The 27,862-nt window shown below is 38.0% G+C and overlaps 1 protein-coding gene across 2 annotated transcripts; it reads left to right on the top strand.

The window, feature by feature from the left end:
• The first annotated feature begins 393 nt into the window (after nucleotides 1–393).
• Nucleotides 394–12,252, top strand: LOC136851246 (myb-like protein X). Of its 2 annotated transcripts, none has more exons than XM_067125201.1 (6): nucleotides 394–543; nucleotides 9,569–9,759; nucleotides 9,874–9,994; nucleotides 10,232–10,591; nucleotides 10,823–10,972; nucleotides 11,945–12,252. In XM_067125201.1, the coding sequence occupies exons 2-6, from the start codon at nucleotides 9,616–9,618 to the stop codon at nucleotides 12,115–12,117; spliced, it is 948 nt and encodes a 315-aa protein (XP_066981302.1). In that variant the 5' UTR covers nucleotides 394–543; nucleotides 9,569–9,615; the 3' UTR covers nucleotides 12,118–12,252. The 2 variants fall into 2 exon arrangements, with proteins under 2 accessions (XP_066981302.1, XP_066981303.1); XM_067125202.1 differs by having other exon boundaries at nucleotides 405–543; nucleotides 9,604–9,759.
• The last annotated feature ends 15,610 nt before the right edge of the window (nucleotides 12,253–27,862 follow it).

Genomic DNA, 27,862 nt, shown 5'->3' with positions numbered 1-27,862 from the left:
TATCCTGATAAAGTAAATCTAAAGATTTAAAATAGAGATCGTCGGTCGTCTTGTAGTTAAAATAATCGCTAGTGTAATTATTCCCGATAAATTATGCAGCTCGCTGAGCTCAAATCACTGGGAGAAATTTTGACAATAAAACATAACTCGAAATAAAGCTCAATCTTAGATGTCAGTCTCCACATCAACCATCCTCAGGTAAACGTGATGACACGCGAGCTCTTTCCTCGTGGAAATGTCCAAACGTTGACAGCCATGAAAGAGGAAGAAGAGCAGCAGAAGCATTAGATAAATTAGATAAAACAAGAGGAAGCTCTACAAATCTGTCCACGAAAATAGCAGGGCTCGTGGAGGGCTTCTGGATCTACTTAAGGGACGAAACCTTGCAGAAAAGGTTCAGTGTTTGAGTCGAGGCTGAGAAGGAAAAGTGTTTCTTCAGCGGAAGGGAACGCTGAAAACGAAGGTCGCTCTTCTCTTCCCACAAACGACGGTATTATTATATAATAACAAGTCTATCAGTTTGCGCTGTTACTCTGCGTTGAGGTAAGTGGTTAAAAAGGTTGTAGTGTAGGAAGATTTAGGCTGAACAGATTTTGCAAGTGGTTAAAAAGATTGTAGCTGTAACTTGAATGGAACTTTTACGTTGCTCATGACTTGTTTGTTTAATTATACTATGATAAAATAATATATATATATATATATATATATATATATATATATATATATATATATATATATATATAAATAATATATGTATATATATATATATATATATATTAAATAATATATATATATATATATATATTTATAATTATATATATATATATATATATATATATATATATATATATATATGGTATATATATAAAGGCAAATGCCACAAAGGAAAAAAGTGAAACAATGAGTGGTTGCTAGGCCTTTTGACTACAATGGTCCTTTACTAACAGACTTAAGAGAAATATAAAAATAAGGGCACAGGAAAGCTTATATAATGGGCAGATGACATACAGATATCTCTAAGAGGGGATTATAAAGGAACAGATGCACCTGGAATCCAACACAGTTGAAGAATTAGTGGACCCACCAAAACAAAGGTAAATCTTTGAGAGGTTTTTACAAAAGATTAGGCCTAATGGCTCGAAAGCAGGAAGGAGTCAATTAAAGGATTATACAGGGGATGAAAATTGACCTTGGAATGAATAAATGATTACATATTTTGGTAAACAATAACAATTTTGAAAAATAAACATTAAAAAAACTTAAACATACAAAAACATAGAAATTATATATAAGGTGACAAATTAGTTATTACGTCAATGATTTTTCAACCCATTAGGCCTAATCTTTTGTAAAAAAAAAAACTCTCAAAGCTTTATCTTTGTTTTGGTAGGTTCACTATTTCTTCAACGATGTTGGATTCCAGGTGCATCTGTTCGTTTATAATCCCCATCCTCAGGGATATCTGTATGTCGTCTGTTAATTATATGAGCTTTTCTGTGCCCTTAAGCCCCTTATTTTTATATTTCTCTTAAGTCTGCTAGTAAAGGACGTCGAAAGGCCTAGCAGCCACTCCGTTGTTTTACTTTTTTCCTTCGTGGCATTTGCCTTTATTTATACATTCACCACGCTTCATATTTTCGTGATTCAGTTAAACACACACACACACACACACACACACACACATATATATATATATATATATATATATATATATATATATATATATATATATATATATATATATATATATATATTATGTATATATATATGACTCAACTGTGTAGGATAGTTTAAAAGATTTTTAAAACTCTCCCGCGCATAAACGAAAACCATTGAGCAACGGAGATTGGCAAAAACCCTACCCCGCCTCAAAACCCATACCCTGGAGCCTGCTCACATAGCGTATAGTGTACATCAATTCCATAACAAAGTAGCCTGCTTGATAACCCATTATAACTTTTGTAATGATTTTAATAGCCTATCCCAACTGGTATTGTGTAATTATCATTGTTTAAATATTAATCTACTTGACTAAACAGATTTTAACTAACAAATATGAAAAAACCCCCAATACCAGTTGCTTCATTCAGACAGAAGGAAGACTTGCCAGCAATACACCGGACCCTCAGACAACCATTTACCGATTAGCTTGCGTCTTGCTACAACTCGTATATTTCCTGGATGGTAAGGCACTTTCCAACACACACACACACACACACACACACACACACACACACACACACATATATATATATATATATATATATATATATATATATATATATATATATATATATATATATATATATATATATATGTGTATATGTATACAAGTTATGTGTATATAAAATTTTATCTTGGCTCTAACAATAATGGCCAACACCTAGAGTCCTGCGGAGAGAGACCACTTTATTTTGCCACCTCCGTAGATTTCAAAGTTCGACAAAATGAGTTGGAGTTGCCTAACTGTTGCTCTGTTGCATCTCCTCTTCTACGTAACAACTGTAAGGCTTCACTTTTCAATCTTGTTACAGAACTTTTACCGTTTTAGTAAATTATGGAATAATTTCGTCCTTTTATGTATGTCAGTGAATAATCTTTGTTACTTGCCAGTTTATTTTTATTGTGAAGCATTGATGATTTTATGCATCCTTAATACTGGAGACTTTTCATGGGCTGGAATTCATACAAAAAACATTTTTTTGTTTATAAGACGGGGCGGTTCGACAATGGACGTAATAAAAGAAAGTTCTATAGTAGGCATAAATGTATTTAAACCAGTATAAAGCAACAGATATTTTGAGAAAATACCAAAATGACAAATTGTACGGAAATGACATACAGTAGGAATTAGAATTGGAATGTAAAATTTAGGCCAAGCGCTGCAAGTGAAATTAAGAGCAAAGGTTTTAAAGGTGTAACTGGAAGAAAACAAGACGGAAGAAAGAGGATGGAAAGCAAGATGGAGGAAAGTGAATGTGAAAAAGCAAGATGGAAGAAAAAGAAAGAGAGCATAGGTAGAGGGTGTCGAAGGGACACTGCAAAGAAATTTAAGTAATGCCTACAATGCACCATGTGAGGTGCACTGATAGCACTAAACCCCCTACGGATACCAACATCTTGTAAAAATATTGCAGAACGACATTTTGCAGGGAAGGAAATGGCAAATATTTAGAAGAAAATGACAGATATCGTGATAACATAAGTTTATAAAAAAGGAACTAAATGGCAACTATTTCTGAAAATTATCAAAGTATTTTGTAAGAGAAAGGCAAACATTTGGTAAGAAAATACTACAAATTTAACATTTGTAAAATAAATGGCAAATGACAGATTTTATCATAAAATGTCAAAAACCTTTTAAGAAAATGACATATTTTTACAAAAATGGCAAGAAAATGACAAACTGATTGCCTTGCAAATGACAAAATAAGTATTTTGCAAGAAAATGACAAAATATATATTTTGTAAGACAATTACAAAAGTATTTTGTAAGAAAATAACAAAATTATTTGGTAATAAAATGAAAAATATTTTGTTAGAAAATTACAATGAACAAACATTCTGTCGTGAAATGACAATATATCTAACAAGTCAAATGAAAAAATAAGCTTTGTAGTTAAGGAAATAACAAATATTTCGAAAGAAAAAGACAAAACGACCGCTTACTCTCTGTTCCTTTTATTTCCTGGCGTCCCTCTCGGTCGAGGGCGCTCTCTGCGAGGCCCACCCGCAAACTCATCAATCAAATGACAACGCTGACATCAATTGTCAAATCCACACTGACTGTCACAGCAACCAGAAAAAATTCGAGTCTTTCATTTTTCCTGGAACGACTCGATATTTTCAGCCCTCCTGACGTCAAATGGGAGCTTGCTTTATAGTCCTAGAGCGGCAAATATAAAGGCTCTAAAGCCTACATTCGAATTGCATCTTGGCTCAAATTGCATCTTGGCTCAAATAACGCCAAATACAAATATTTTAGACACCCATTCTTGATAGCTTGGTGAGTCAAGACACATCACAGTTCAACTCAAACAATACAGGCGCAATGCAGTGCTACACCCTTCATTAATCATGCCGCTTTATATTTTTCAATATATATTTTTGAGCTTCCTAAGTTGCATCTTCGGCAGATTATGATAGAGTTACAAGAGTATGCTCTGTTTACGGCACAATTAATAAAGTTTTTTGAGAACACTCAAGACAATTTACAACAAAGGCAATATTTCTAAGATGATGGCCAGGAACCCTTACAACATTATTGGCATGAGCACCGAGAGACAAATTACAGTATAGTAGTTCACGTAAGTAACGTACGTCCTTTGTCAACGATCGGAACTACATTACCATTTATATTTAGCCGAAAATGACCAAGGTTTCTTGAATCGTTTGTTCTTTCTACCAACATGAGTTCAATTTTATTTTTATTTAATTTCAACCGCTTAAACGTCATCCATCCTTAGTACTGGGAAGAAAGTAATTTATTTTCTCATTTGAATCTTTAATATAGTTTATGTATTAGTAAAATTTGGTGTCATCTGCAAATAGCTAGAACTTTACCCTATATCCCTGTAGCGTGTTTGACAATCAAATCGTATAAATACAAAACAAAACGGCCTAATTCACTTCCCTGTGGTACTCCTCTTAGTGTTTCATAAGATGAGTATGGTTCTCAGTCTGTACACAATATTTTTAGTTACACTGGTAGTCTTTCAAATCCTCAAAAGTTTCTTCAGTAACACCAGTCGACTGTAAATCATTTTAAAGTTCATGGACAACTGTCTCAAAAGGAGCGCTAAAATCGAGCAACACCAACAGATAGATCTTTTACGACAGAGCATACAGCAGTTTCTGTAGAGTTTAATTGCCTATAAGCCAACTGACCGTCTGCTACAGCATTTTGGACATAGAAGAAAAATTCAAAAAAAGCCTGTATGAACTTGAACTTTCATGATCAAATACACCTCCAAGATTAGTTTAACAACAGCCACACTCTCAGACGTAGGAAACTTGTATTCAGAGATACTGATATTTATAACTTTCGCTATTACATCAATAAAGCAGGATAACTTCTCCACTCCAACAAATTCAGATATTGGCATCGGATCAGTTCCATAGTTTGTTTTCTTTGCCTTTTTAATAATCATTTAAATCATCATTATTTACACTATTACATCACGGTAGTCTAGCATTTGTTTCTGGAGGAGTATTTATCCGATTGGAAGTTTCAACCCGAGTAACACTCCTGTTCTCGATTTTCTCCTTAAAAAATTCAAGAAAATTATCAGCTAGTTCTTCTTGGAGCCTTTGTTTCTTCACATTTCTCGTTCAGCTACCCAGAAGCTTATATAATTTATTCATACTCATTCTTGCTTGTAGTTTTTTTAGATAATCAGTTTTTCTCTTCCTTATTAGATAACTGTAAAGGTTTCTGACTGTTCCACATTCTTCCCGTGCACCTTCAGTCTATAACCTGCGTCATTTGTCCTCTTTATGTCTTTGTCCCCCCCCCCCCAGTCTTAGAATCTCACCATTAAACCAAGGTGATCTGTCCTTAATGATTAAGCATTCCTTTATTAACGGGCGCATTTTATCATATTCACTTTTATTCGCCGGATTATAAACACTCACGAGACAATTTACACAATTCGCTTTCAGCAAGGCTGCAATGATCACATCGCATATTGATATCTGCATGCATATATTCTCTGGATCACTTTCTTAATAAAACCATGCGGAGAAAAATTCTATCTATTTCTTAGACTTATTTTCTTTACCACACTGTATTTCAGTGTCGGTATTTGAAAAGATTTGAGCTTATCTACTGCGGATATGGTGCGCTTCTCCTCCACACTAATATCCATTACAATTATTTTCTGAGTCACGTAAAACAAGATCTAACGAGTGTCTAGTCGAGGTTGTTGCACACTCAACATTATGAACCACACGAATGAGATTCCAGCAACTCGTCAAAGCCCCCAACGATATAGACTGTAGAAATCATGTCAGTCATTCCCTGGAGCATGTCAAAGTCAAAGTTCTCTATAAACACATTGACACTAAAACTTGGAGGTCTTTAGACAACAATAGGTAACACTTCAACTGCAGCTAAAAACAAAAGGAATCTTATAAACATTTAAGCAGAACCTTAACTACTGTTCTGACCTGAAAAACATAAAGCTGAAATATATTCTAGAAAAAATTTATAATATCTGAAAAGTTTGAACAACACTCTTTTGTCATTTCTCATATATATATATATATATATATATATATATATATATATATATATATATATATATATATATATATATATATATATATATATATATATATATATATATATATATGAAATTTTTATCACACTGTGATTTATATACAATCATGAAGCTAAATATGTCGCTTAATATCAAATTCACGTTACCTCGGGAATATCTCCGATGGAGAATTATCACCGAAGGGGAATTTATAAGTGATAAATGGATTGGTACTGCCGCCAGGTCACGAACCCTCGATACAGAACACAGAACTTATCCAGCAACAACGTCGACTGGAGTTGCTGGATAAGTTCTGTGTCGAGGGTTCGTGACCCGGCAGTACCAATCCATTTATCACTTATAAATTCCCTTCGATGATAATTCTCCATCGGAGATATTCCCGAGGTAGCGTGAATTTGATATTGCGACATTTGTAGCTTCATGATTGTATATAAGTCACATGTGATAAAAATTTCATATATATGTATATATATATATATATATATATATATATATATATATATATATATATATATATATATATATATATATATATATATATATATATATATATATATATATATATATATGAGGAAATGACAAAGAGCTTTATGATTATATATATATATATATATATATATATATATATATATATATATATATATATATATATATATATATATTATATATATATATGTAGACAGAATTAAGTATATTATTTCACTATGTTCTGGCATACCACGATGATCTGGAAGTATGTCCCCCAATACTTGTATAATATAATTATAATTATTTTGTATAGTCTGCGTTCTCTGGCAGTGCTGCCCCACAGGTGCCTGCGTCTGCCAGTATGGCTCCGCAAGTTTACAAACGTTCCTCCGTCAGTAGCGAGAGAGACGGCCGCGACCCCTCCCACCCCACCTACTGGCAACCTCCACCGCCGACTGAATATCATGAACTGAGAGAACTGTGTTGATGTCACGCTACGTTATTCTCTGAGATGAATCTGAATGAAAAATATGATGCTGTCGTGTCTCCATGCGACTTTGACATCATCTACTCTTATGCTGATTAGTCCATGGAGATAATTATGTTCGGGTGTTATACCTTTCATACTTTACGGTGTTTATTACTTACATTAGAGGGTCATCATCCAACACAGGCCACTTGCAGTGCATTTTAGTAAAGAACTTTCTTTGCCTAGTCCGAACTAGGTCCTGCAATGGTGGATATCCCGTTTCATTGTAACATAAATCGTTACAAGTAGTTTCCTTAACACCAAGTTGTAGTTTCAGTTTCAAATATACAGTTTTATTATTGGCCTCAGATCAACGTTGAGCCAAGACTCACACCCGTACAGAATAGAAGACACAGTAATAAAGCAGCATCAAAGACTCTCTTCTTGACGACAAATGGGATATTATCATTCTTACTTAGAAATGAAATAAATTTATCGGCATGTGCCACCTTGGCCGGGGCATGAGCCATGACCAAGGACGATATGGAACCATCCGCAGTAAAAATTGAACCCCGGCATGTGTACTGAGTGCACAATTGTAGCGCAGCTGTGCACTGCCCTACAATTGTTTCTTGTTCCTGCTCTGTCCGGTGGATAACAAAAAAAATTATTTTCTGCTGCATTAATGTTCATACCGTAATTATTATTACAATATTGTTTCATCAAAGACACTTTATCTATAATGCTTGTTCTGCTTGGGCAACAAGGACCCTATTGTCCATCAGAACTAACAAATGCAGCCATGACAAAAATGCCATTAGCATTATAGTTTTCTTTAAAAGGCTCAATAAGGTCATTCCTGTACAAAACAAAAAGCAAGCAGGATGTAGAGCTACCCTGACCAACTCCAACTAGTAGTCATAATGGCTGTGTTAATAATGCTGCTGGTTACCTTCATAATGCAACAAGTGCCGCCAGCATCACAGCCCCACACCAAAAGTGCTTCAAGTCCCTGAATAACATTTTTCTAGGTACTAGATTTTAAGCTTGACTAAAATCAACAAATGCTACAAAAAGCTTTTTCTTTTTAGTCTTAGTCAATAATGTCAGTCAAGAATCTTGCACCAGCTTGTTCCATACATGGCTTAAACCATCTCTCATGTCTTGAGCACAAAATCAATCATGTATAATTTTTCAAAACCTCTATAATTTTTCGGTTCTTGCCTACTACCTTTCTTAAAAATTGTGGACAGTTTGGCAATGGACCACAAACTAAGATACGAAGCAAACATAAAGACAGCATTAAACAATGCAGCATGTGTGACCACCCACTGTACAGGGAGTAAATTCTTGACACCAGGATGGACACCATGGGGACCATAACCCTTGTCCGGCTTAATATTCTTAATTTGGGACTGAACTTCTGGGATTATTTGCTCATCCAATATAGGGATATTCACACCTGAACTAACATCAACATCAGTTAGTTCTACCTCAGCTGGGTGAGCTAATTTGAGAATTTTACCGTTTTTGTTAATGTTTGTACGTTCACCCCCGAGGGACTGAACTAAACCACGGCCACTGACTAAATATGGCGCCCCTCGGAGCTCTTCTGTACAATTACCTCCGTGGTCACACAGAGCAAGCCTCGAAGCCCACCAAGCTTTTAAAGAGGCATTCATAGCAACAACACGGCGACCAACTGAAACTTTCAATTAAAAATTTGCTGATTCTGCCACTTCCGATTAAATGGTGAAGACCATACACGTGTCTGATCCAATTAATGGGATGACGCCACGCTTTCCATATTTACGTCAAAACCAACGATTTAATCTGCTGACTCACCTGGATTGGATTAGGAAGTCTGTCACTTCCTGATATCACATTCTGGTTTCATTGTGACTGTACAGGTAAATTCGGCGGTCCATCGACACTCAAGCTCTACACTGAAAATATCTGATGCACTGACCTGAGCACATGTGGTGGTAAGTTTACATTTCATAGAACACTTCAGGTTCTAACTGTTACCACCACTGTGCCAGATAGTTATATAATTTTGTGAATTTTTGACAGATAAATTTTGACATACCAAGATGTGCATAAATAATCTTCCTTACAAATAAACACATCTCTTGAGCTCTTTTTACTTGGCGCCTAAATTGGGGAAGGGGAAGGGAGGATTAATTGGGTAATATGCGTGTTTTCTTTCACTTGTTTTCTGAAAAAAAAATCTTGACAGATGATGAATGTTGAATCAGCAACTTGTGCAATGAAGAAACTTGCCATAAGCCTCCTATTAATTTAATTAACAGTGTTCTTCCTCTACGAATTTCTCCATGTTGTGTTACAGAAATTCTACCAACGAACTTCTCTCTGCTTGGACAGAAATTCCTCACGATGGACAGAACAAGGAGACATCCTCTTCTGTGGATTCTGATGATAGGAGTCTGCACGAAAGCTGCCTGCACCCATGCATGGGGAAGCTATACGTGTGACGTCAAGGAAGAAGGTTTTCGAAAAATCAGAGATATTTGCGCAGAGGTGAGTCTGAGGTCATTCCATTCGATTAGCACCTGTTAATAACTATATGACTTCGTTTACTACCGAATCGACTAAGTACTAAGCTAACTTACCCTTTTCTTTTCCTTATTCTAGGTAAGTTCAGAGGCAAGATCTCCTTTTAGTGCGATTGAAGACAAGCTGGACAGAGTTTTAGAATTTGTGGAAGAAATAAAGACAGCTGAGGATTCGTGGTTGCACCTCTCCAAGAAAGCAGGTCAGTGTCCAGCCTTGTTTTCATTTTGAAATTCTATTTTTCATTCACATAGGCCTACATTTTTACAACACATTAGATGGTTAAATGTAACGAGAGAGAGAGAGAGAGAGAGAGAGAGAGAGAGAGAGAGAGAGAGAGAGAGAGAGAGAGAGAGAGAGTTGGGACTGACCTTCTTAACCAGGGACCTCACTAAAATCCGTCGTTTTATTTTAGCTAACGGGTAACTTGACTTCCCAGGTACAGTCGAGAGGGATTTATCAGAGCACGATGAGACAAAACCAGAAGACGCCAAGGAAATGGCAGATGAAGAGGAAGGAGTGGATCGGTCTGATGCCGAAAGCGACCGCTCACATGACCGAGCAAATGGCTACCGCTGGCAGGACAGGAGAGATCGCGCTAACCGCTATGACCGGAGGAACAGAAGAGAAAGAACGAGCGACGATGATGTTTCCGAGACAGTAACGGATAAAGACTCCGCCAGCGATGGCCAAGATAACTCTACGACAACGGCGCTAGAAGAAAAGAAAGAAGAATATGATTCGAGTATGGAAACCCGTAGGAGGCCACAGAAGACAGATGAGAAAGGTCCTACAAAAGGTAAAACATGAATTAGGCCCATTACATTTGGAATGTGTGCACATTTCCCCATCAGGGTCGTTCGTCATGAGTGATAACTTCATTCAGCTTTATTTTCTAATCAAATTTATCTGATCTTGTGACACTGCAGACCACTAAAAGGATCCCTTGTTGATTTTCCATTAAAGACATCATAAATACAATGGAATATTTAGGAAAGGGTATGGCTTAACGAAACAGTTCATTTTACAGGAGAGTGCAGTTCTATTGTAGTGGACGACCACGAAACCATCGGCATGTTTTATATGATGTCATACCAGCACGGGCATTGTACAAACAGAAATCCTATCAGCGAGCCTATTAGATACTGCTTAGGCTACTGCGCCACCAAGACTTTCATAGGTAAGGCCACGGTATATTACCTAGACCGTGGGTAAGACATACTTTTAACACGTACACACATATATATATATATATATATATATATATATATATATATATATATATATATATATATATATATATATATATATATATATATATATATATATATATATATATATATAATCAGACACCGCAGGGAAGAGATAAAACAGTTGCAGATCCTGACGATTGTCAGCTTTATCGCTAGGCTATCTTCAGAGGACTTAGATGCAAAGTGGTAAAAATTCATAATATACCACACTGTATCAATCCCCTGAAGACGGCTTAGCAATAAAGGCGACACCGATCAGAATCTACAACCGTGTTCCATCTCTCCCGTGTGATCTATGATATATAAAATCACGTGTAAGAGTGATTGTAAGCCTGTGTGTGTATATAGTGTATAGAATTGCTGGTCACTTTTACCAGACTTAGGTATGTGTTTTGTAATAGCCACAATGCCCTCTCCGCTACTCGATTTCTTCACTCTTTGGATATACATGTTCTGTACCTCATCCCAACATATCGTTGGAAGCTTGCCACTGGCGCCAGTGCCTTCATTAGGGTCTTTGACCTTGTCGTGACAAGTGTATAGAGAAAGAGTGAAGAAACAAACGGAGGGCGAGCTAAAAGTAATTGTTTTTGGGTATATTGTTTGAACCTTCGCCTCAATTTACTTATCATGAAGCTAATGATAGAAGTTAGTTCCTTACAGATTTTCTTATTTTCTGTTGGCCAAAGGCTCTTTTAATAGCTGACGTCATTAATCCATTTTTAACTGACCCTGCACCTTATTTTCCGGAAATAAGTCTAGTTATCTTATTTTCTTTGAAAACACTTGACGTGACTTCAGTAACCACTATGGATTTTCTGACGTGATAACGTCGGTTTCGCCATACTTCAGAGCCTCAAAGAGAATTTATATGATGACCGAGTTTCCTGTTGTTTCAGAGCGGGAGTCGGGTTTGTGGAGTCAAGGGAATGACTGCAAGAGTTGCCAGCCGCTGAACTACGAGACAATCCGGATTCCCCTGACTTGTGACGACGGGTTCGTCTTCGAGAAGAAATTCAGCAATGTTGTCGACTGCAAATGTCGACGGTGCACACCTGTTGAGGAGAACTAGACGCAGGAGAACGTCCGACAGAATTAGGTGATGGAATACTGAACTGTCCAGTCCTTGGGTGTGACTTCAACACATAAAATTGTACAAGTGTCGAAAAGTTGAATGTTCCGTAACGGAATAAATCACTTAATCTAGTCTTTTTTTTTCTTCTTATTTTTCCTTCGAGATACGAGTTTTACGCCTTGAAAACATTTCTTACATCACCTTTTAAAGAAATGCAAGTTAAATTTTATTCAATACAATATGCGTAAATGTTCTATTCATGTCTTTTCGGTCATCTTTTGGAGAAAGATGATGTAAAAAATTAAATTTCATCAGCATATGCTAAGGCTCACATAATGAAAAAATAAGATATAAAAACTGTATGTATGTATATATATATATATATATATAATATATATATATATATATATATATATATATATATATATATATATATATATATATATATAAACATTAAGCTACAAATGTCCTTTAATATCAATCCACTCTACCTGGGAAATAACATATTTTCATACATGTTAACCGAAGGGAATTTTTTGTTAGTAATAAGTGCGTCGTCTCGTGGGCTCGAACCACGGAAGACAAGACCACACGGCCGTCAAGAGAGGTTCGAGCTCATGATACGACAACCTTATTTTCAACTAAAAAATTCACCTTCGGTTAACATATATGAAAATATATTATTTCCGAGGTAGAGCGAATTGGATATTAAAGGACGTTTGTAGCTTAATGCTTGTATATGAATCACGGTGATGTGATAAAATTCATTTATATATATATATATATATATATATATATATATATATATATATATATATATATATATATATATAACATTTATATATATATATATATATATATATATATATATATATATATATATATATATATATATATATATAGTCTCGGTAATTGGGCGGCTACTTTGAAATCTTAGCTTAATGATAAATAATATTGCCAAGACCAGGAAGAACATTCTTTATTGTACAAGCTTTCGAGGTATAAAACCTCATCATCAGGCTGAAAAACCGACAAGGATGAGAATCAATAAAATTACAATAAAATGAATTGTCATAGTAAATCTTGTTCATTTTATATATTTCGTTAGTATTTTGCCGAAGATTTATTATGACAATTCATTTTATTGTAATTTTATTGATTCTCATCCTTGTCGGTTTTTCAGCCTGATGATGAGGTTTTATACCTCGAAAGCTTGTACAATAAAGAATGTTCTTCCTGGTCTTGGCAATATTATTTATCATTATATATATATATATATATATATATATATATATATATATATATATATATATATATATATATAGTATATTTATAACATATAATGTCACTTAAAACCATAGGTGAGGAATAGAAATAAAGTCGAAACCAGTCAACACTCTGTAGTTATTTCTTCACCTGCAACATTAATCATATATACATATATACATACATACATATATATATATATATATATATATATATATATATATATATATATATATATATATGTTAATCTTACTTTTCCTGAAAAGTAAGATTAACATACATAAGGGACGTTATGAAATCATTCAGTGCTAAAGGCAAACAGAACAACAAGGTTTTAAAGGTGTAACATGAGGAAAACCTCGCAGTTGCACTGTGAAACGACTGTCAACAGAGGTTGGGAAGTAGAAATGAAGGGAATATGATATATATATATATATATATATATATATATATATATATATATATATATATATATATATATATATATATATATATATCTATATATATATATATATATATATATATATATATATATATATATATATATATATATATATATATATATATATATATATATATATATATATATATATGACTTTTATCACATCACCGTGATTCATATACAATCAGTTAGCTACAAACGTCCTTTAACATCCAATTCGCTCTACCTCGGAAATAATATATTTTTCATATATGTTACCGAAGGGGAATTTTTTAGTTGATAATAAGTTCGTCGTCCCGTGGGCTCGAACCAGTGAAGGACAAGAACTCAGGACTACAGTGGACGCATTTAACCCACGCAGCCAGCAAGTGAGGTATAAGTGGATATCGTCTCCCATATACAAATCGCCCGTCAATTCAGGTGTTTGTATTTAGAGACGATATCCAACCACCTATGCCATGCTAACCGTGTAGTGCGTTTGTCTTGACGCAGCCATATTATGACTTTTATCACATCACCGTGATTTATATACAATCAGTAAGCTACAAACGTCCTTTCATATCAATTCGCTCTACCTCGGAAATAATATATTTTTCATACATGTTACCGAAGGGGAATTTTTTAGTTGATAATAAGTTCGTCGTCCTGTGGGCTCGAACCAGCGAAGAACAAGAACTCAGGACTACAGTGGACTCATTTAACCCCTAAAAAATTCCCCTTCGGTAACATATATGAAAAATATATTATTTCCGAGGTAGTTTTAATTAGATAGTAAAGGACGTTTGTAGCTTATTGATTGAATATATATATATATATATATATATATATATATATATATATATATATATATATATATATATAATCCACGTCAGAAGGTGAGTGAAAACGGGATTTGAACAAGTACTTTTGTAGTTTATTCTACATTTTCAAGTTCACACTGAATACAAAAGAAGTTGACAGATCCTTATATACAAAAACTGAAGGGTGGGGCGGGATTGCAGTTTAATCTGGGCAGCATGTTCTTTAAACAAAAGAGACAGGGACATAGGATCAAGGAATACTCCAGGGTGTAGATTAACATTCCTAGTAAACGTAGTTTCAATAACCACAGTGTCTAGCAGATTCCTTTTCCGATGGTCGTTGACCTTGTCGGTTATTGCTGACTTATCCCAGTTCATCGCATGGCCTGTCTTAAGCTAATGATCCGCAATGCCATTATTTGATAAGCTTCTTGAAATGGCATATTTGTGTTGGAAGCTTCTTACTTTTAGTCCTTTTGATGTTTGACCAATATAAATCTTATTATATTCTTTGCAAAGAATGCTATATACAAAATTGTTTGAATTGGGCGGGCTATTATTAATTCGTTCATTTCTCAAAATATTATTATATTTAAATACTAAGTTAATATCAATAGCTTTTAAAATGGGCACTGGAGGAATGAAATTAGGATGAAATGGTAAACAGATAATATTCTTAAGCTCTTTGTTAACATTGGTTGGATTGTAATATGTCTTTTTTGCTTTATTTTTTACAAAGTTCTAAAAAATGAACATGACATGACAAATTATTCGTGGATTTCCTATATACTTTAAAACAAAAATTGGTGTTATTTCTAATAACTAAGACATCCAAAAATGGTATACAATTATTTTCTTCTTATTCTATTGTGAATTTTATGGATGGTACAAGATTGTTAATTGTTTGCAAGAAATCAGGAATATTTACATTTTCTTTTACTATACAAAAACAATCATCTACATATCTAACCCAAAACACCTTAGAGAACAGATTTCTTGGAATAAGTCTACAATCAAAGAGTTCCATGTAAATATTAGACAAAAGTGGTGAAAGAGGGTTCCCCATAGCCATACCAAATATTTGTTCATAAAAATTACCATTGAAAGTGAATTTACAATTTTTTATACAAAGGGATATCAAATTAATAACAACATTGGTAGGTAATTCTAGATTACACAAGTCCAAATGTTGTGATAAATATTGAAGTAAGTCATCAATAGAAACTTTAGTTAATAAAGATGTCACATCAAAACTGGTTAATTTGTCAGTACTGAATAATTCATATGGGAAAGTCTAGCACAGAAATCAACCGAGTTTTGTAAATGGGGATTTGAAATAATACCCACTATTTTATTAGGTATTTGAAGTAAGCCGAAAAAAAGACCTTCAACTAAATTCATTGAAGGTGATAAAATTGTGTTTCTCTATTCCCGTTTGGATATTTCCGAGATGATGTTTGTGCACGAAATGTCATCACTAGTAGAATATGAAAAGCCATAGCCTAAGGCACACTTAAGATTCTGGTTCAGTTCTTTGTTTGAGAGGTTTATTACACAATCGTCTTTATGTTTGTTATTCCAGTCACTTATCTCAATGAGACTTTTTGATTTATGATCCAGGTAGTGAACTAGTTTGTTTAGCTTGAATCTAAGTCTACTATAAATTCTGTTCAGTAGCACTGTTATACAATCCGGGGAATCCTATTCATGAAATGAAATCTATCAGTTCTCAATTTCTTGAAAATATTGAATTCAAGCCTTCTTGTCTTTTCTTTATGTTTCTTGAGGGAGACTACACACAATTCACTGAAATACCTAATAAAATAGTGAATTCCCCAAAAACGTTTATAGATGCAAGTTACAAAACAAAGAAAGATAAAAGTTTGCACATTACTAAAGCCAACAAATCCAGTTGTTTTGTAATAATGGATAAAATTAGCTATGTTAAAAAAATGGAAAACTTATCTGATTCTAGTACTTACAAAAAACTATGGAAAGAACCATTAGCTGCAGGGTAGTAGATATCATCCCCCCACCCCACCCTGAAGGACACCCACTATCCAGGTCTCAGCTCCGTATTGCTGCCATGTTGCCCAATGGCACGACAGGCAACCCCCGCCTTCAGCAGCAGTTGGGGGGGAACGCCGCCCCTAGCGTTTCGCCTTCTTCTTCTTCACCTTGGCCCCTTTTCCAGACTGGAAAGTGGGCTGAAAGGAGCACGAAGACCCACCCTTTCCAGAGGTAGAAGAAGGCTGGGTGTTCTTGAGGGATCCCTTCGAAGACTGGGACTTCTTAGGGGACGAGGAAGAGCTAGCCTGACCCGAAAGTTGGTCTTGGCCACTGCCTGGTGGACAAGGAGGTCGCTGTCATCGGCCCAGCGTTTCTCCACCGCAGCCTCCACCAACTCTCTAGGGAAGAGAGAGGTAAAACTCAGCAACGGTCCGTTCCACAGGGTCATTGCTGGCTCAGGACCTGGACCTGGCGAAGCGAGAAAGAATGGTGTCTCTCCACTTAAGGACCAGGGTGGCCCAAAGGTTTGCCGTCTGGTGGGCGAGGTAGGAGATGGCTCTATCTCCAGATTGGAACAATCTCTTGAAAACGGAGTCCTCTCCGGGTACGATAGCACCCGAGGAAGCAGCCACTTTGGATACTGTGAAAGACCACAGATCCAACCAGGAAACTGCCTGGAAAGCTGCCATAGCGGTGGCTTCCAGGGTTGCTGCCTCTTGCTGCAAGAGAGAAATACTCTCTGAAGTAAGCTGCAGCATCGAGAGACCCGGACCTAGATGAACTAGATCGGGTCAACCTGTTTAGGGGGCAATGGCCCTTCCAAGGGCGTGTAGAAACACTTTTGTCGTGGCAGAGGAGGGGGAAGCAGCCTGTCCGAGCAATCGATTGCAGGGAATTGTCTTGCCCAGACACAAGACCATTCACTTGATTGAGGACCCCCTCAGCAAGAGTGGACCCACCGAAATCTTGGGTTCCTTTTTTTGGTCCCCAAAAGGATTCGAGGCGCGAAGGATGATCCACAGATGAGGCCGTGATCCCTTCCCCAAGGTCTTTGTGCTGACAAATCAGCGTAATTACCTCAGCAAAAGTCATCTGTATCTCGGGGGTGTCCGCGTCCTGGGGAAGAGGTTCCTTGAGTCCTTCCAGGGTGTGGTCCTCCCGATCTACTCTCCCTGCAGGAGGGAGAACCTCGACAGACCCGTGATCCTTCCTGCTCCGCGCGGGCGTACAATCTGGTCGATCCAAGAACCAAGCCAAGAACGTAAGCCCTCAAGGCCGAACTCTGGGGAGACGACTCAACGGAGTTCCTCCTGTCCAACTACCACCTCCTAGGGGGAGCCAAGGAGGTTGAGGGGACAGGCGAAGAGGATAGGGCACTCCCGCTGGTCTTGCTGGTGGAAACAGCAGGAGCAGCGGGCAGGGGCAGTCACCAACCCGCGGTGGTACAGCAACCCAGGTCGAGGAAAAAGCTTTCGCCTTGGCAAAGCATTGTCCCAAGGAGAGCAGAGCAGTTCATGTGGGTCAAGCCCGGCGCTCAGCTCCGTTGAGCCAGGCTGGCCAGGCAAACATGGCAGGGGACTGGGCGGAGTCAAACGCGTGGCTGGCTGGCGAGAACTTGCACTGTCCTCTTGACGTGCCCCAGACTTCTTCAAGGCCGAAGCCTCTCGGGAAGACTGAGCAAGGGACCTCTTCTCCTTCTTGCCTGGTGCCCGGACTTGAGAGACTGGCACACCTTCCCGGGAACCTTACTTGACACTCGAAGAAGTGCTAGCAGGAAGAGTCAGAGCACCTGCTTGCCTGGACTCTTTCACCCGTCTTGTGCCCGAGTCAGCATGGAGAGAGGTCTCTCCGGTACCAGACTGGGGTACCCGGGTCTCCTTAGAAACCCAGGTACTTAGTGCAGCTCAGAAAAGAGTGTCCGACACAGTGCTGGCCTTAGAAGTGGACTTCTTCAGCACAGCAGCAGGGGGTGCATGCCGTGGTTTGCACGCCCTTGGCTCCCGACACAACTGGCCCAGGGGTCAGCAAATTGGTTCCCTGGAGCACAGGCTGGGAAGAGCCGACGAGAGATCCCACTGCCTTCCCTGTGGAAGGAGGTAGTCCCTTAGAGGTCTCAGGATGAGACTTCTTGGGGAGGAGGGGAGATAGGCTCCTTCTTCTTTGGCTGGCAAGCCTCGGAAGAAGAAGAAGAAGAGGTAGCAGATGACGAGGACAACAAAGACGAAGACGACGACACCTTCCTAGACCTCTTCTTCAACTTCTTCGTCATCTTCAGGATGGTGGTCAGGTCCCCCATCCAGGAGGGAACAGCAGAAGATGCAGGAGCAGCCGGGGAGCCAGGGAAGTGGGCACAACCCAGGTAGCGGAGACGTCGGTGATCAGGCCAGCAGCTACCGGGGCAGGTGGAGCAGCACTGGAGTCAGGGAAGCCAGGATTCGTTGCATGGGTAGAGGACAGGGGTGGAGCAAGAGCAGGTAAATCCAAGAGCCGGAACCGGATTCGGGAGCGAGCATGGGTCGGCAACAGCAGGGATAGCAGGAGCAGGCACAGATATAGGGCACTAATGATGTGACCATAATGGAGGGGCCAGGTAGAGATAGAGGAGCCAGGAAGCCAGGAGGCAGTGGCATGGCATGGAGTGCGGCAAGAGCGGCTTTCACCTGGGTGGCCAGGTGCGCGGCCACCATCACAGGCATCTTGGCAAACAACATTATGGTGGTGGCTGACGTGGTGAAAGTGGTAGCTGCGTGGGTCATCACAGGAACGCCGGACAGGTATGAGACCAGGCCCTCCAATGATGGAACGCCAGGAAGACCATGGTGCAGCCAAGTAGATGTAAGGTCAGAGACCTGGCCACCGAGAGACGCCTCCACCACCAAGCCTGAAGGTAAAGTTGGGTCAAAAGAGGCAACCTCTACTTGCCCCGGGTGAAAAAATTCCCCCCTGGAGAGAGGAGAGGCCCCAGAGAAGATGTCCCAATCATCCATTCCCCAACAGCCTTCCATACCTGACGAAGCAAGTGAAGAAGGGGAGGGGGAGTCCTCACCTGAAGGAGAGGCAAACTTCACCCACTGCTCGGTAGATCAGGAGCAACACTCCGAGCAAGGAGAGTTACGGGAATACACACGTCCTCTGCAGGTGGGGCAAAGGGCATGTGGGTCTGTATCTACATGGGAGCGGAAGCTATTGCACTTCTTCCCTCCCACCCCAGGACATACACGCCGGGGAAAGGAGGGCTTACAGGTTTATCCACATTCATAATGATGAAAATCAAGAAAAACAAGAAACATCCCACCAGGAAAAACAACTCAACAGCGGTCAGGGCAGAGAGCGAGAAACACATCTGCAGTGCATGACAGCTGAAAGCAAATTGGAATGTTTACATCCGGGCAGGATGTACCCCCGCCTCCCAGTCGGTAGTTAACTGCCTAACCACCTTGTTCGAAAGTTCAATGGCATTTCCAGCTTCGTTGGAAGTAATTCCTAATGTAGAGGACCAACGGTTTGTATATTGTGTCGGAACAAATATGATTTCCATCAAAGGATAACCAAGGAAACCTCATTGTTTTATTAATATCTTTCTTGCCAAGCCAATTATTCCTGATAACATTTCAACAAATGTACTGAATCATACATGAAAAAAAGGGGTCTGTTACCCTGAAATGGGTGGGGATACATAATAGCATTAAGATGTAACAACGCAAAAGACAGTGTAACCTATTTTTTCTAAGCCCATAATTACTTTCTTCAATGTGCAGTGCAGAACATCAGCTTTCATGATTTTAGTGGGAATGATATGTACATATTTCTTTGAATTTGGACTTTATGCTGTTCAACATGAAAACAAAATATGGTTTCAAGTGAGTTTCATCCACCATCATTATCACTGTTTTGTCACTGGGTACTAATTCTTAATGTACATCGGAAAATTTGAGTAATTTTGTTCTAATGCCAGGCTGAGCTGTTTGGAAGCACACACATTCCTGATAGTAGAGTAACTTGGCAATATTAGGAATTTATCTCTGAAGAGTCTATAACTTTGAGGGGAACAATTATATGACAAAGAAGACAATATTACCAGCGCTGATGAATAATCAGATTTATTCAGTCATTGACTGCAGTTGTTCAAATACGAATTTCAGCACAGGCAAGTGTTTGAATGACTGATCATTTAAAATTATTGCCAAAAATGAAATCACTAATTTTAAAACAGAAATGCTATTGCATGTTTTAGAAATACATTCAGCAATGTCAGCTCTCTGCAAGTTATTCAATATCTGCTCAGTGGTACATTATTCATATCATGAACTTCTGTAGGAATCTTGAAATCACGTAAGTGACATACTTCAGCACCATGAATAAATGCATGCACTGCACAATTAGCCTTAACTGTAGGTAGGGCATTGTGGCATACAGTATGCTATTTCATTAATCTGTACTTAACTTTTACCTGTGGAAGAAGAGAGATGGTCATTTAATATTTGTACAACATGCATACATGAGCATTGAAACATAGTAACGCTATGAAGTTAGGTTGCTTACTGAAATTCCTTCTGTAGGCTCCTGTTTTGTACCTGTAACCCTTAGAATACTAGGTCAGTCTAATTTTAGTCAGTCTAATTTTATTCACCTTAACCAATCTAGGCCAAATAAGGTTTGTCCCTTACCTTTGACTAATGTCAATGGTAACTTGCTTATTTCCTGATCATTATGCTGTACTTCCACTTGTGATGACCCTACTGTGTATAACTTCTACGTATGTGGCATTTCCAAAGCTCTTGCTAAGTCCTGAACTGGAAGTTGTTTGACATAGGCTACACTGGGAGTGGTTTGACATAGGCTACACTGGGAGTTGTTTGACATAGACTACACTGGGAGTTGTTTGACATAGGCTACCCTATATTAGATTCTGTTGATTGATTGATTATGAAGTTTAGGTCTTGAAGACCAAGTGCCGGAACCCATCAGGATTAATTAGATTCTGTTAAGTCTACTTTATATGAATTCCTACTAAAACTCAATCTATGCTAAAACAGTCTTTCTTCATATTGCACCTTACCTTGTTGATCACAACTCCTACCTACATCCCTTTTTCAGGCTGCAGCTTTCTTAGGATATGCCTGGTTGTAGGCTATACTTCCACAGGCCTAACTTATGTTACCTTATCGGACAAACCTAACAGCATGTTTGTTTGCACTCCAAACGTGGCGAAGCGCTGGTTCCAGTGTGATGAATGCAGACTTTATATTGCAGTCAAAAGTTATCCTAATGGCATCCTGAGAAAAAGCCAAATACCTGTTGCAGTTAACTTATTGTTGAGTTGATCTACTTGCCATAGCAAGTTCGTCCAGTAAAAGACACAAGATGTAGCCATGGCACGCTACTTCATTATGCCATATACGTTTTATAGTCGAGTTAAAAAATAAAACAACGGAACCACGAAAAAACCCCTACGTAAGCGATATACAGGAAGGAAGCTCAAGAGAAAAAGAGTTGCCAGCTTGCAGGTTGGCAGATTTTTTCCACTGGATTATCGTACATGGGCCTTAAAAGTATCGTTTTTTATCCAAAATTATCGTACAAATATATTGTATTTTTAAAGGAATTATCGTGCACACTTTCAACTTAATAACATAATAAGGCGTAGGATAAAGGAGTTATTGAAAGATATTTTAGTATACTTATTTACTGAAACATACTTGTCAAAATCATAGTTCCTCTAAATTTAATGAAAATGAATATCTATATTTCAAGCGCAAAACTATGAATATGCTCTATTACAAAAAACTCAAAATTACTTCTTCTTGAGTGAAATTAAAATAAAACTGCAATAAACTCACTGAGAAAGAAAATTAATTATTCCAGTACAAAAATATATCAATGATAATTCAAATACAAAACATATTAATATGAGAGAGAGAGAGAGAGAGAGAGAGAGAGAGAGAGAGAGAGAGAGAGAGAGATGATTTTATTCACCCAGATCTTCTCTTACATTTCCGTACAATAGTGAACTATTTCTAACTCATGCTATCATGTCACTTGATGGTCTAAAATTAATATAGGATTCTTGTCTTTTGACACATTCTGCAGTTAACAAAGCACCGTTAACAGTATTCGGTCTGTTTCTTACTTTAATTTTATAAATTTTATCTTGCTAAAAACTCTTTCACATTCAGCATTTGAGTGAGGTAAACTTAAAATTTTTGAGGGCAAAATTTGCAAGGTCAGAAGGGTCATCCTCCTCTCTCTTCAAAATCTCAACCCAGAACTTATCAGCAAAGGTCTTATATTCAGTGACAAATGAACTTTTAAATACTGGAAGAAGTCTCCATTGGTCATCTATTCTGTGCATCAGTGACTTATCATCTGGTGACAATTAAAGGACATTCAGAAATGATAGGGTATAATGAAGGAGTCGTCTCTCTAAATGCATTTGACAATGCATTTTCAGGCGTAAACCTGCTTAATTTGGTGATCTAGATCACTTTGTCACTAAAATCATACCTTTTCTTTATTTCTAAACAAGCTACTCTCAAGGAGTCTCTATATAGTTTATAAAAAACCAAGGCACATTTCAGTATCCTTAAGATATTTTTCTTGTCTACATGGATCTACTGCTTCAAGACTGGTTTTTACCACATACTCTCTTTCCATAAATGAAAATAATAATTCCTTATATAGCAATGAAACTTTTTCACGTAGTGCCGTAATAACTATTTTGTCTGACTGAATAAAGGCAATGAAATTAGTGAACTTCGGCAAAACCCAGTCAAGAAAATGGTAAACGACTTTAATAAAGGGATTATGAAGACTTAAAAATTAAAATTCTGCAGACATAACTCTCTCGGCCAACCAGGTATCACTGAAATACGCCTCACAACAGCTACCAATGAAAGCCACCTTGTTTGCGATGGATGTAACATCTTGTGTGGTTTCAGGTTAAGAAACTCTTGAAGCTGGACTAATGTGCTCTGCCTCTTCATAATAGGCTACATCTAGTGTTGTGTAAAGCCCCCCTTAAGGACAGCGCTGTTTATCTACGCAAGATCTCTAGAATATAATATAACTATATTGAACGGTGAAGGTTTTCATTGTAAATTCTTTAATATTAATTACTGAGTTTGTATATTAGTGTTAAGGATATTTTCCTCTCTAGTGCCTTCGACTCTCGTGCAAGTGTTGATATGTTTTTCGTCATTGGGTAAATGTTGATTTCTACCTTCTACTAGTTTTGCTTAGAAATATTTGTAGTTGTCTGATTTGCATGATCTAAGTGTGGATTCCTATGCTCTGAAGCCTGCTGAACTATATTTTCCTGTTTAAAAAGCACTCTGAGACATATTTCTCAAGATGACCACCAAGATGTTTGTCTTTCTTTACATAAGTTTTGTCCCGGCTAGTACATTTTCAAAGTTATGCATACCGTGCTGCTGTTTCTCGATCTGCTACTGTTCACATATGCAGCTGCAGAGTGATGTGCAGGGAAGCTCTGCCTGAGAGCACTTGCATCTTCCTTTGCAAGCCTTCTTACAGGAGTACTTTGTCAATTCTTGACAGCTTGCTGCAATCGGTGGTAGTGTTGTCCAATGATCTCAGCCTGGTAGGCTGCATGCTTTGCATGTTCTCTGAGGGCTGCCTGTGTTGGTGAAATTGAGTTGTACGGCCTCTGCTTGCGGGCAAACAGCTCTAGTCTTGCTTCGTCCACACAAGCGGCTGTACTTGATCTGTCGTACATGAGGACAACGAATCTTTCCAGCCTCTGCATGTCAAGATCACGAATCAATGTTGGATGCTGGCTGAGATTGATGAATGTTTCAGTAATATCATCAAATACATTCCAAGTCTGCCATGCAGAGTTCTTTGCTTTCCCATGGAAGGCAGACACAATGTCACACCCAGTGAATGCGTGAAAGTAGGGGATCCCTCTAACTTTCTCAAGCCCAGTTGCAGAAACTACCTCATGGACTGGAATCCATGGCATACGGGCTCCTTGGCCAAAGGCAATCCACATTTCCTGAAGACCTAGTTTCTGGAAGGATGGCAGTACAGATATTGCTATGACTAGCACATCTGTGTCATTAGCCTTGATGATTATAGACTTGCTCCCATCAGTCGTTGCATCCCTAGCAGATTGGGGTTTTTGGTGATGTATGCTGGTCGAATATTGGTGTATGCTTCTGGAAGCTCTGGAACTTTTTTAACCTTCATTTTTTACTATATCTAGTTTGAGTGGCTCACATTCATCACCAGGATTTCCTGTGTTTGGATGCTGGAAAAATGACACACCTGTACCATGTAAAGATGTTTCAGCTGTGGTCGCAGTCGGATTATGATCTATGTTGTCAACTGCTCCAGTTGTGAACAAATTCTTTCTCAAGATTGGGGGACAGATTACTCCATCTTCCACATACTGTGCAACAACTGCTTCTCCTAACTGTGCTGAGATTTCTAGGACTTGGTCATATGATATGCTGAGCCCATTCTCATGGAGCATTTCAATTATTTGTCTCTTCCTCGTCTTGGCAAACACATACAGGCCCATGTGGACTGCAAAATGTGGCTCCCAGTCCTTGGAATGCCTGTGGACATCCGTTCCTTTCTTGTATTTGGCGAAGCAGTTGTACTGTAGAAGTTGTGATATAGCAAAGTTTGATTTCGATGCTCCATGATGGAGTTGGGACTTGATGTCTGCACCATGTTCGATCATGCAAACAGACTGAAGCAGTGATGGTGGCACAACCTGTTCTGAGTCTTTGTCATGAAAATAGCTGCTGAAATTCGACTTCTGACGGAGCATGTCTTGTCTTATTATCCCAGCGGCTTTTGCTAGAAGGATCGCTTCACCATAACAGGATGCTTCTCATAGGATTGAACCTACATCAGTTTCAACAGCCAACAGAACTTCTCGTCCTTGGCGATTAGCTTGCAGCTGTGGAATGTGCAAAAGCAGCTGATCCTTGAGTCGAGTAGGATGAACATCAGGCGAGTCAACACCAAGCTGTTCCAGCCTCTGCTTGTAAAGCTTGGTCAAATCAGCAAGCTTGAAAATCAGTGGCCTCCCACTGGCATTTTTCATCTCGCAGATGTAGGTGACTAGTTCAGAGAAAGCAACTGGATATGCATCCTTCCAGTGTTCCTGTGCTTTTTCTTGCTCCTGCACCTTTAGGTCTGCCTGTTCTTGGTTATACAATGCCACCAAACAGCCAGGGTGATATTTCACTTCTTGGGCTACGACATCTCCAGCACTTAGTTTGGCGAGAAGTTTTTATCACTGAGTGTTTTGGCACATTCATTTATCCTCCTATTCATTGCATTGTCATTGCTTCTCTAAGCTCCCCTCCTTCAGTTTCGCAGAAGAAGCATTCTTTTGTTTTAGTTTCTTGGAGCTTTCGTGGAATCTTACTTCTACTGCCCTCATCACTATTACCTACATGACTTGCTCTTTTTTTCAGCTCAGTGTAACTTTGTGTTGTTGAACAGAAGCCTGCAACTCTCATGATATTGTGCCTTATTGTTTCTCAACGTTTCCTCTATCCCAGAACCTTCGTCAAGTCTTAATTGGTAGTGCATTGAGTGAAACAGAGGAATATTCTTTGCCAGGTTCGTATATCCATCATCCCCTCTTATGATTGGCCTGGTGATTTTAGATCTTCTTTCTTAACCTCCTGACATAGGCAACACTTGGTCCAGTCTGTTTTCCATGACCGTCCAGTACAGTTCGCATCCATGATTACGATGACGTTCAGGGTCGAAGGTTTATCCTTTTACCACCCTATACATGTAATAGTATAATAGGCCTCTTATGTCCTGTAATATACAACAGGTGCTTTCCTGTATGGGATACAACTAGGTTCTTGCACTGTGCCATACACCTAGTCCGATCGTTCATCCAGTCTCATAAGTCCCGTGCGATCTGTACACCATCCAGATAACTAAAACCCTGTTATCCTTGGTTCGGCTCTCCCGCGCTGGCACGTCCTGTCCATTACTGATTTGGGGTTGATTAGGCAGCATTTGGGATACTAGTAGGTTGTTGCAGTATGATGCCAACATAAGTTTCCTACTTAGCTGACACTGAACCCCATGCTGAGTTTCACAGCAGTGATGTCACAAATGTGCCTTGGTACTGCCAGACAATCACTCCTTTAATACAGTGCCTTAACCATGTTACAAACTACAAAATATACATCAGCAGGCTTAAAAACATAGGAATCCACACTTAGATCATGCAATTCGGACAACTACAAATATTTTTAAGCAAAACATCAACCTCAGGTGGTTATTTTGGCGGCCATCTTGAAAAATGGCCGCCATTTTGGATTTTCAATTGGCCAATCGGGCAGATTTAATTAGTATCCCTTGGAGAACAATTGTGCCAAATTTGATGCTTGTATCATCATTTGCACAATTCTTCTAATAAATTACTCTTTATCTGCCCCACTATTGCTGGCAACTGATTTTTAAAGAGACAGATCCTCTTGAATCTAAATAATAATTTGTTACAGCTTCCAGATCAAATTCTGAAGTTCATAACAAAAAATACAGTATACTGTGTGTATACATATATATATATATATATATATATATATATATATATATATATATATATATATATGCAAACACACACACACACCGAAAGTTGCTGGCACTTCCCCCATTTTTAAATTTTATTCTGCGTTTGCGCGCGCATGTTTGTCAGTGAATCGGTGTGTATGTTAACCTTTTGAAATGCGTTGAAATGTGCGTTATTACGGCCAGTTTAATGATAGAGTTCAAGATAGTAAAATTAGGAGCAACTTAAATATCACGACAGTAAAATATTTGAAGAGATAATTTCCTCTCCCTAAAATATCTTAAAAGTAATTCCTTATTAGTAAAATAAGATTAGCAAAATAGCAAAATATCGCATAAATAGATTATGCTTTTCAATGAATAAGATACACACACACACACACACACACACATATATATATATATATATATATATATATATATATATATATATATATATATATATATATATATATATATATATATGTGTAATATATATATATATATATATATATATATAATGTGTGTGTGTAACTTCTCAAATTCTTTGTGCTTTTTTTAATGCTTGTAACTAAGCCACAATGCCCAAACTTAACTTCTCAAATTCTTTTGTGCTTTTTGGATATGCTTGTAACTAAGAAGTTGCCGACCTGTGACAGAAGTCTCTTCAAAC

Source organism: Macrobrachium rosenbergii, chromosome 23 (genome assembly GCF_040412425.1).
Source record: "Macrobrachium rosenbergii isolate ZJJX-2024 chromosome 23, ASM4041242v1, whole genome shotgun sequence".
NCBI lineage: Eukaryota > Metazoa > Arthropoda > Malacostraca > Decapoda > Palaemonidae > Macrobrachium > Macrobrachium rosenbergii.
This window is presented reverse-complemented; position numbering and strand designations above follow the sequence as displayed.

Excerpts from the sequence above, each read along its gene's own strand:
- LOC136851246 (XM_067125201.1), top strand. The coding sequence starts at position 9,616 with ATGGACAGAACAAGGAGACATCCTCTTCTGTGGATTCTGATGATAGGA. Across the intron at positions 9,760-9,873 it reads TCAGAGATATTTGCGCAGAG|GTAAGTTCAGAGGCAAGATC; the intron begins GTGAGTCTGAGG and ends TCCTTATTCTAG. Across the intron at positions 10,592-10,822 it reads TGAGAAAGGTCCTACAAAAG|GAGAGTGCAGTTCTATTGTA; the intron begins GTAAAACATGAA and ends TTCATTTTACAG.